This window comes from Patiria miniata, unplaced genomic scaffold (genome assembly GCF_015706575.1).
Source record: "Patiria miniata isolate m_02_andy unplaced genomic scaffold, ASM1570657v1 HiC_scaffold_25, whole genome shotgun sequence".
NCBI lineage: Eukaryota > Metazoa > Echinodermata > Asteroidea > Valvatida > Asterinidae > Patiria > Patiria miniata.
This window is the reverse complement of record NW_024037064.1, coordinates 5,303,264-5,314,617: the sequence shown is the minus strand read 5'-3', so window position 1 is coordinate 5,314,617 and position 11,354 is coordinate 5,303,264. Positions and strand designations below refer to the sequence as shown.

At 40.0% G+C, this 11,354-nt stretch overlaps 1 protein-coding gene across 1 annotated transcript in view; it reads right to left on the bottom strand.

Annotated features, from left to right (window-relative positions):
* Positions 1-886: 886 nt before the first annotated feature.
* The window catches only part of LOC119732863 (sperm-associated antigen 1-like), a 30,157-nt gene continuing 19,689 nt past the window's right edge, over positions 887-11,354 (bottom strand). The window contains exons 7-13 of the mRNA XM_038206465.1: positions 7,017-7,207; positions 5,878-6,070; positions 5,169-5,288; positions 3,499-3,767; positions 3,323-3,455; positions 1,820-1,948; positions 887-1,011 (exon numbers count right to left, since the gene is read on the bottom strand). Coding sequence (XP_038062393.1) covers positions 887-1,011; positions 1,820-1,948; positions 3,323-3,455; positions 3,499-3,767; positions 5,169-5,288; positions 5,878-6,070; positions 7,017-7,207 — 1,160 coding nt within the window. The remainder of the gene's footprint in view (positions 1,012-1,819; positions 1,949-3,322; positions 3,456-3,498; positions 3,768-5,168; positions 5,289-5,877; positions 6,071-7,016; positions 7,208-11,354) is intronic.

The following is an 11,354-nucleotide window of genomic DNA, read 5'->3' as shown; positions in this document are numbered from 1 at the left end:
CAAGTCGTCAATAATGGACATCCTGATGGACATCATATGCTGATCACCCATTTCTCATTGCGGCGAATGAAAAGAACCTCTGCAAACTTTGCAAACAGCTCAGTAATTCTCTCAGGCAATGACTTTTGATTCTTCCAAACAAGGCACATCATCTGGGAAATGATTGGAACTTTTGACACTTCCCAGAGATGTTGATTGGTTTTCAGATTTGAAACCAACGCCTCTCCCATGTCAGCATCATCAGGAAGGTTAATCTGATGTACTGATCTCTGTTTTGTGGATTGAAGCCAGTTGTCTCCACCAGGGCATACTTTGGGTGACCCCTAAGTATGTACTGTTTCATGTGTGGTCGGTGGTAACCAGCACAAAACCTTTAGTAGGACTCTGTTGTGTAAGATATCCTGAACCCTGTACACGCCCTCCTTAGATTGCAAAACATGAGATGGAATTTCATCTACTCCATCCAACAACAAAGCAATGCGTGATTCGTGATCAGCAATAAACCCTTTCACTATGGTTTTCGTCAATTTGGTGTCTTGAGCTAGAATTTGGTCAAATATGGCATCCAAGACACAACTAGATTGCTGCATTTGCCTCAGCTTTATCCAAAGTACAAGATCGAATCTATCAAGAAGGTTTTGATCTAAGTGTGATGGAGGAGTTTGCAACCTTCACTAACAGGGTTGATTTACCCGTCCCGGCCCCACCAATAAGAAGAATCTTGATTTCCTTAACTTTTTCCTGATTGAACAAATCATCCAAGGAATTGAGAATGTCATATAGATCTTCATCTAAGAAAACCTTTCCTTCTGGTAATCTCAGCGGCCTCACTGATTTTGTTTTGCCTGGAATGTTCTTCATTAGATGGAGAGGAACAAAGAATTCCTCATACCCACTTGACGTGACTGCAGTGTAGGGTGTGCAGGGATAGTCGTTGCAGTTTGCTTGTAGCTGTCGATAATTTCCTGTTGCAAACCTCAAAGGTACCCGGCCCCTGGAGTCCGGTGATTTCTAAAAGACATCATCAAATTAGTATGAATAAACTATTTATTAAGTATACATAAACATGATTAATAACAATTCTTTCAAGCTGCAATTCATCAAAACCGACATCTGGATACCCAGTTTTCGACCTATTTTTTTTCTTCTGTAAACAGGTTTATTTTTTTACCTATATTCCGTAACATATTCGATTGGTTAAGTTTCCAATTACATGCAGTAAAATGTACACTGAGAATTTTGCCTGGGATTTAATTTACGTATCCAGATTTCGTTTTTAAGGGTCTATGTGGTGATTTTTTCTTATTTCTTCGGCACACAATTTGTGCAACTTTCTACTCCCTTAAATGTATGAAAACTATTTGACATCCCTTTTGATTGAAAAGTGCACTTCTGTTAAACACTTAAAATGTTCCATGCTTTTCCGGACAACTGAGGGCGCTGTTGCTGTGATGTCATTCCAGGAAGACACTGTTCAGTTGAGGGGTTTTCTGTTCAATTAGGCACCCATTATTCAGTCATTGAAAACATTTTTGAGAAGCTCATTGGCTTAATGGCATGTAATGACACACAACAAATACCCAAAGAAAATTTACTTTGAAAAATGTTTTTGATCTCTTCCCCTATTAAGGTGCATATTTTCAAGTCCCACCTCTCGAGAACTACAAGTACAGCTTAGTAAGTCATGGAACTATGTTCAAACATATAATATGCTAAAACAGTACACCATCCTTCCCCTGCCGCCCCCCCCCCCCCCATACATTAACACTTGATTTAAGATATAAAAATACTTTATCGTATTGAACAAGATTGTATTTACCTGGCCGTCCCTCCAACGGCATGTTGTGATAAGTGATATTAACTCGACTTGAACCAACAATGACAGGGCTCTGGCTACCGCTGATTGCCCCGATGCTTCCTATGCTGGCTCCAATTTGTTGTGGGTAATCTACAATCAAAAGCGAGAATTACAATATCCTTCAATTCAATTCAATTCAATAATTAGGGAATAACAGTGTGAGGACCCGGTCTTCACTGCGTGACAAAAAATGTGTGGGGGGATGGCTGCTGTTGAAGGTACCATACAGTCCATCATTTGTAATTTGTGCATTATGTTCATTTGAAGTTTGAAGCAACAAAAGTGCTCAAATCTAAAGAAAGGTGCTGAACAACTAACCTGATGAAGTTTCAGCTCAGTGAATGCTGTATATTCAGAGTTAAACAATATTCTAGGATCTCGATGTCAAATCAAAAGTTGCTGAGTCATGTTTTGAATTATGCCCGAATTCAGCGTTCTCATTTTGCAGCCACGCGATGACACGCACTAAACCGACAAATTATAACTACAGCGCGCGCATGTGAGTCTTGTCAACACTTGCACGTGCTTCACCGAATTAAAAACGAACCACTAATGCAAATTTAGTCCCATTACTATCTTTCACAAGTATGATTTTCAACAACAATTTTGTTAGTTACTTTTTGGATGGCTGCAAATGATGGACTATAGCTTGAATGGATTGAGCCAAAAGAAACAGTTAAAATACTCTGAATTTGTGACTTTCTTTTGGCGATATTTCCAGACTTTTTGTATTCATGTTCAGGGGCCATATTTAGCTTATGCAAGGTACATTTTCTTTTCAAAATGTTTGTTTATTATTTTTGTTACAACCTTCACTCGGGAGGTAACACATTAAATATACATGTAGTTGTTTACAATGTACATGTAGGTCTATATGTTGCGAAGGGCAAAACCTAATATTGGTTTAAAATATTATTAAAATACACATTTTAACATTTGGATATGATCTAGAATTAGTGTCCAAGCAAATGGCAGCCACCATGTGACATAACACATAACTAATGACCCAACAAAAAACTTCATTTTCACCCTCAAAACAGCCACAAATTATCAGACACCCCACCTCAGATACAAGTACTTGAAGTAGAGATTGAGATTAAGATCGAAGTAAGGTTTACTAACGATTTTGATGAAAAGTGACATTGCCCATTTAATCCCAAGAGCTCCCCTCGTCTCTGCTTTGCCAGTCAAACGAATCAACGTGTGTAAATGAATGCAAGGGGAGTTCTCGGAATTGAATGGAAAAATTCACTTTTCATCCAGATAGTAAGTACAATTTGCCATGTGGTGACAGGGGCTAGTCTGCAGTGTGGTCCCCCTTGTTTCAGGGACTCATGCTATGCTATATATTGTGCCTAATAGCGTCAATGCAAAGGATGGAGGGGAAGGATGCTGTCAGGGAACCGATATCAGGGCCAGGGGAGTCATAACATGCAGGGTTTACAGACAATGTATGTGTCTTACCCGGTCTTGGCTGTAGTTGCGGCGGTGGTTGTTGTGTTGGTTCCTGCTGGGAAGGCTGTCTGCTGCCAGACTGAGTCATTTGTTGATCATCCCTCACTCCATCAGCCGGTAGTTGTTGGTTGCAGCTGCCTGACTGGCTGGTGCTGTGCTTGGACCAGCGTTAGTTTGTGTCTCACCCGTCTGGGCTGTAGTTGTGGCGGTGGTTGTGGCATTGGTTCCTGCTGGGAAGGTTGTTCGTTACCAGCCGGTAGTTGTTGGGTTGCAGCTGCCTGACTGGCTGGTGCTGTGCTTGGACCAGGGTTAGTTTGTGTCTCACCCGGTCTGGGCTGTAGTTGCGGTGGTGGTTGTGGCGTTGGTTCCTGCTGGGAAGGCTGTTCATTACTCGACTGAGTGTTTTGTTGATCATCTGGTAGTTGTTGGGTCAGAGCTGCCTGACTGTCTGCTACTGTGGTTACGGTAAGAGCAACCCACAAACCAAATTTGAAGTTCCTAAGTAAAATATTTCTCAAGCATTCGTGCTGACAAAACATGTATTTCTATTGTTTTAGCAATATTAGTGACTTTGACCTAGCTGTTGGCCCCAAAAGCAACAGGCCTCTTTAGACTATCAAGAACAACGGACATCCCACAAACCAGCTCCTACGTAATTATTCTCAAGTTATCACATTGACAAGATTTCTATTGTTTTAGCAATAGTGACCTTTGACCTGTCGGCCCCAAAATCAATATGCTTCTTAGACTACCAAGAACAACCCAAAACCAAATTTCAAGTTCCTTAAGTTAAGTATTTCTCAAGTTTACTTGTTGACAAGATTTCTTTTATTTTACAAATAGTGACCTTGACCTTTGACCTGTCGGCCCAACAGTAATAAGCCGTTTAGACTATCCAGAACAATCCACAAACGAAATGTCAAGTTCCTAAGTAAAGTATTTCTCAAGTTATCGTGCTTAACCAGAGTTAACAAGAGTTTTGTTTATGGTGTAAATTGAGGATTTTCTTTTGTTCCTCTTCCCTTTTCCTTTGTTAGTACCTTAACTTTTCGCAACAGCTCTCATTGGTTTGTACACATTTTTCAACTGAGGAGTCCTCGATTTGGTTTCTGTCCTCGATTCATTGATAATGTTGCGTGTGTCCTTGACTTACACCATAAACAAAATAATGCAGAAAAGACAGACCAGCAGCCGATTTCACAAAATCTTACGTATTGGCGCAACTCTGCTTGAGCCAAAATTTATAGTTGCACAACATTTCACTTATGACACATTTCACGAAAGTCACATAGTGCGTAAGTCCACAAGTTGCACAATAAATTATGATGCAACTTGCACCATCATTTTAGGCGGCCTAAGTTGTGGCATAGCGACTTAAAACGACATATTTTACGAGCAAATCAGGACTGTCACAGAGCTCGTTATTGCACAACTTATCAAGGTTGATACAAGAGGGACAAAATAATTTTCAAAATGGCTGGCTGAGGTGATCCAACAACTGCAAAATTCACACACAAACAGCCGTCGTAAATGCTGCTTTTATCCTCGACCAAGATGCTTAAATTATTTAAAGCGTTGTGCAGCTGTGCCAAGTTTTGTAAAATTGATCATAAGTTTATTGCGCAGCTGCGCAGCAAATTTGTTGCGTAAGTCTTACTCAACATGGCACAAGCTGCGCTTTTTTTTATGAAATTGGCTGCTGCCCATTGTCATGGCGCAACCAACAAAGGGTCTATAGTTAAACCAAATTCAGGATTATATGAAATGCTATAAATTGGACATTTTTGGGATAAGAACATTCAATTACATACCTACATTTGTATTTTTTTTAAATTATGGCAGAGTTTTTGCTTACCGTCACTGAGTCCGATCTCCTGAACGCCCGTTGCCTTGACGTCGCCCTCACTGAACAGCCTCTCAGCCTCCATATCCGACTTGGCTGTGGACTTGGCTAGATTCACCGCTGCAATGTAGTCTAGTGCAGGGGTGGGATTGTCGGAAAATAATCAGCAAATAAATGCACTGCGGATCTGCAAACATTTCAACTCATTTGAATACGTGTTCTGAATTATTTCAAATTAGCTTCAGATTCACATTTGAGATGCTATCAACCTAAATGAGTCGTTTGTTGGCAATTATTATTATCAAGCCCAAAATATTCAGTAGGGGTAAAATTTCAAAATTGACTTTTTTTGTAAAATCGGAAGGCTACATATGTCCTCTTTCATGTCAACTTTTTTTTTTCCTGAGAAAATATCACGATGACGTATCTAAAATGTGACATTTTTGCTGAGAAGTTAATATTCACTAACCTGAAATAAAGCATGTTTATTGTTGTGTAAAAACACTTTAATTTTTAATCGTTGATTTCTCTGTTTGATTTCTCTGTTTCCTTCTTTCTGATCTGCTTGTGTTCTAAGTCCCATAACTTCTGAACCGAAGTCGCATTCACTTGGGGTTTTCACCAAATGTAAACTGAAATGCAGCTCTATTCAAAAAATGTAATTAAAAACAAGTGATCGCATGACATATTTGTGCATTTGGCCTGAAGACTGCTGACCCACCTGCGACCATTTTCTTGTGTTTCTTGTCAATCTTGAGGATTTCTTGGTAAGTCGTAACAGCCGCCTCGTAATCCTTCAGTCCCTGCTGGGCCTTGCCAAGGTGCACCAATGCTTTGACGTTGTTGGGTTCCAACTGCAAGGCCGTCCGGCAGTCCTCCATTGCCTCTGAAAACTTTTCCAATTTGTTGTAAGTCTTGGGGAGGGGGAAATAAGTGAAAAGAGGGGATTCAAATTTGCCGCATAGTGATCAACGAAGCGTTGTGTGTCTCAACAGGATAACAGGTGTGTCGTCTGGGGTTAATCGTCTGCCTTATGTGCAGTACTACTACAAAAACATACATGTAAGATGAGTTGCCCCCCCCCCCTCCCAAAATGATATGTTTTCTCTTAATTTTTTCCCCTTGATATGAAAACTTTTCAGGAAATAAATTAAAACGTTCATGACGTTGCGTATCTCTCTCACAAGCCTTCCCCTCCACTTACCTCTATCCACCCAGGAGTACACATGTAAATGAGTAAGGGTATTAGTTGGGGAGCAACCTACAATGATCCAGGGGGAATAGGAATATTCTCAGTCATTTCAAGAATACGGAGATCTAGGCTCGTAACAGACTTGACTTGACTTGGAGCATGTTTTGACGGCCCTTGAACTGGAACATGTTTCTGATGTCACAGCCGTGACCTGAAACAGGTTTCCTGTGCACCGCGAAAACGACTGACCGAAAAAATTGTTCATGACATCATGTTACTGCCTACGTGACTGCACACAACCCCCCCCCCCCCAAAAAAATCATGCGGCGTCCGGACATGATTAACAATAACATTCAAAGCAAAAGTGGGAGGTTATTTTTAAAGCATTTCCCCAAAGTTCTAAAAAGAGTAGGCCTGATATTCTGTATCAACTTTCGTACCAATTGAAAGTAAAAACCACTATTTAAACCCCATTTATGGTAAAAAGTAACGTCGTCTGCAAGGCTTCTTCACCTTTCCGCCATCTTGAAACGTAAGTGAACCGACCGGAAACCTTGGTTCAACTTTGTTCGAAACAATGACGTTATTTCAGTGTAACCGTAGCGCCAAAATGGCCGCGAACCAGAAACATGTTTACGGTCACAGCGCCAAAACGTGCCCTTGTTTACCTGTGCCCTGTTGGTGTACAGCACCACAAAGTCTTTTAGACGTTCCAGGCCCTGCGTGTAGAGTTTAACGGCTCGTGTGTAATCACCCTTGTTGAACGCTTGGTTCCCTTGATCTTTCAGAACCGTTGCCTCTGCTTTACGCTTCTCTGTGCGCTCGCTGGCGTCTGCTTCCTGGGCTCTCTTGACATTATCTGAAAATAAAGTTGATCACACATTACATAAAAGGACAGAGTTTTTCTACAGTATAATCCCCCGTTAACCCTAAGGCCAAAACAAAGTCTCCAGTTTCTGGTATGGAGCTTGCCCCAAAGTTGTGCAGTGACGCAGGTTGTTTTTCCCCCCACTTTTTTTTTTCTTCAAATGTCAGCTGATATGTTGCAGATGACACTTTATCCCCTTAAAACTCTCTGAAAGATTTTGCAGGATTGAGGCAGTGGTCACCCCTCCAAGGACCACATAAATAACAGAGCATTTTGCAGGATTGAGGCTGTATGCAATTTTTACATGAAAGCAGTTGGAGGATTTTGCAGGACTGAGTTTGTATCCTAGCAAAAACGCCTAGGGAGTTAGGATTAATACAAATACTGCTAATACAAATTCTGGTAATGGGCAATTGAACCTCATGTCAGTATTGAAAAGAGCTTTTAAGAGCTCAGTGAATAAACCCTTACGAAAATGTCCTGTGGTATTACCACACAAAAGTACCACAGGACATTACCACAGGAAAGTTCTTGTGGTTTTTTGGGATATTACCACAGCACTATTCCTGTGGTAACATTCCTGTGGTACAATTCCTGTGGTAACAGTCCTGTGGTACAATTCCTGTGGTAACAGTCCTGTGGTACAATTCCTGTGGTAACAGTCCTGTGGTACAATTCCTGTGGTACCATTCCTGTGGTAATATTCCTGTGGTAACATATTCCTGTGGTAACATATTCCTGTGGTAATACTGCTGTGGTACTTGTGTGTGGTACATTCCTGTGGTAATGTTCCTGTGGTAATGTTCCTGTGGTACATTTGTTATTATTTCTGTGGTAAATGTTCCTGTGGTACGTTGATATTATTCCTGTGGTAAATGTTCCTGTGGTAACTAAATGTTCGTGCGGTGCATTTGTTATCGTTCCTGTGGTAAATTGACCATGGTATGTTTTGTGGCAATGATGCCGAGGGGGGGGGGGGGGGGGGGGGGCAATGTTCCTTTGTTAGTTTCTGCAGTACCTGTTCCTGCAGCTGTGGTATTAATGTATATTTGATAATGTTCCTGCGGTATTAATGTTCCTGTGGTAATTGCTGGATGGGATTCCATTGTTTCCACTTGAACGGGATCCTTGAGGTAGAATATCCATGGTTTCTTCTTCACATGTACCAACATCTTTGGTGGGAATTAAGTCACGAAAGCTGGAAAAGAAAAGAAACAAACTTGTTAGTTTTTATGAATCAATATGGTGTTCAACAAAGGAAAAAATGTTGTAGTTGCAGTTGTAGTTTAGTTGCAGTCAAACTCAAAAACATTTTTGTACATTTCTGTAATATACGTTTCATATTAAAAAAAAAAAATTGAACAGTCAACGTTTGTAATAATACTAAAGAGTGCATGCAACAACTAATCACTTACGTATGGAATATTTGAGGTAACATCCTCTGAATTGATTATTAACTTGTGTGTAATTTACGAAGGAAGAAGTTAAACCAGGAGAGTAATTTCCCATAGTCATGAGCAGATGGTGTTACTGAAATTCGTACAATTAAGTTCCATACTTGATATATAAAGTAATGAGTTTGCATTTAACTTTTACTATCTTAATGTTTGGTATCATTTCATGAACAATATCTTCTTACCCCTTTTAAATTCCCAGTCAAATCACTTGAAGACAAAGTTTTCCAATCTGACACAAAGAACACAAACAGTTTATACTTTTGATGAGGTAGATCTGATAATAAAGATGGCGCTGAACAAATACAGCATTGTCATCAAGTCATATGTGACACGGTTTTATAAAGCATGGGATTTTTCAAAAAAGCTTCCATATTGAATGTGCGAGGATGCAAACTGTCCAGACTGGAATTGATTCTATGAAGTTGTAATGGGAATTCCTAACTGATCCACATAAATGTCTTGAAACAAATTCCTACATTGGCACTAGCTACAGACATCATAATTCAGACTTACCGGTACATTAGACAGCTAGACCATGACGTACTGCAAGACCCATTCAGCATGACTCGATCCACTCGGTCCAGTTTTCATCATCCAGAAAACTTAACATACCTCCTACCATAGTATGTTCAAGCTCACAGTAACACAGTATATTATACTGGCAATTGATCTTTGCTTACAGGCAGAAGTGGGGCGCTTAATTTCATACAAATATTCAGTTTTGAATTCTGCCATGTCCAGCCCCATGCACATCTGTACTGCTTCTTGTATGTAGTGCTGTGATTCAAACTGTACTGGTTTTCAAACTTCCCGCACACTCAGTGCAGTGGAGGAGCTGTGTGGGTGACCTTTCGTGAAACCTGACCCCTGCATGGTTAATACACTGTGTATATGGAATCACTGGTGGGTCATGCATGGGTCACACACTGCACAGGGCACACAAGGTCACACATGTGGTTGTGGGGAACAGGATACAGTGTGCCCTGCAATATACACTGTACATGTACATGTACATGTACTGTATATGTACACATGTACAAGTATGCATGGGCTTTATGTACAAGTACTAGCTGTTCAGTACATATTGGGGCAATATTTGTTCATGTATGTTTTTATGACGGTGTGTTCTTATTTGTGTTTTTGTTATAATTTATGTACACTGTATATTGGATGGTAATCTCTTTTTCTTTGGTAATTTATGTGGTAGCATAAAACATGGTTTTTTTTTTACCTCGCCTAATAGTTACATGTATATGTGCAAATTTTAAATATGATAGTTATAACTTTCATATTATTAAAATGTGCACATATGTAACTAAGGCGAAGTTAAAAAAAACCAAACATGTTTCTCATCCCCGCCCTTTACTATTTTTGGAGGCCGCCTGGATTTTTGTATTATTTTTTAATTTTTAAAAATGCAGTAAAAAAACACAGAACAAGGTTAAAGCATATGCAACCTGTTCATTGTAGAACAATACAACTCTAAATGACTGTAAATATGTTCAGTTCTCTTGTCCAACTTGTTTTTCATTTTAAAAGTGTCTTTGAACAGTGGACTAACACCAACGATTGCAGGAAAGTTTAAAATGGCGGCCATCTTGAAAAAAAATAATAAAAAATAAAAAGCCCCTCTAAGCTAGCTTCCTCCTCAGTTTTTTTTCAAAATTCCGGATGAGAAAATTTTTTTTTTATTCGGCCTAAATATACATTCGGCCTAAATATATCATTTGTGTGTGTGTGGCATTTAGCATATGGTACAACGTAGAAGTACCACAGAATATCGAAGGTACCACACACAATTATGTGGTAATTCCACTGACCTGTGGTAGTTTGTGTGGTATTTAGTAAGTACAACAGAAGTACCACAGGATATCGAAGGTACCACACACATTTATGTGGTAATTCCATTGACCTGTGGTAGTTTGTGTGGTATTTAGTAAGTACAACAGAAGTACCACAGGATATCGAAGGTACCACACACATTTATGTGGTAATTCCACTGACCTGTGGTAGTTTGTGTGGTATTTAGTACAGTTCAACAGACTACCACAGGATATCGAAGGTACCACACACATTTATGTGGTACTCTCATCCAATTCCACTGACCTGTGGTAGTTTGTGTGGTATTTTGTACTACCACAGAATATCGAAGGTACCACACACATTTATGTGGTACTCTCCTCCAATTCCACTGACCTGTGGTAGTTTGTGTGGTATTTAGTAAGTACAACAGACGTACCACAGGATATCGAAGGTACCACACACATTTATGTGGTACTCTCATCCAATTCCACTGACCTGTGGTAGTTTGTGTGGTATTTAGTACAGTACAACAGACTACCACAGGATATCGAAGGTACCACACACATTTATGTGGTACTCTCCTCCAATTCCACTGACCTGGGGTAGTTTGTGTGGTATTTAGTTAGTATGTGGTATGTGCGAGGATGCAAACTGTCCAGACTGGAATTGATTCTATGAAGTTGTAATGGGAATTCCTAACTGATCCACATAAATGTCTTGAAACAAATTCCTACATTGGCACTAGCTACAGACATCATAATTCAGACTTACCGGTACATTAGACAGCTAGACCATGACGTACTGCAAGACCCATTCAGCATGACTCGATCCACTCGGTCCAGTTTTCATCATCCAGAAAACTTAACATACCTCCTACC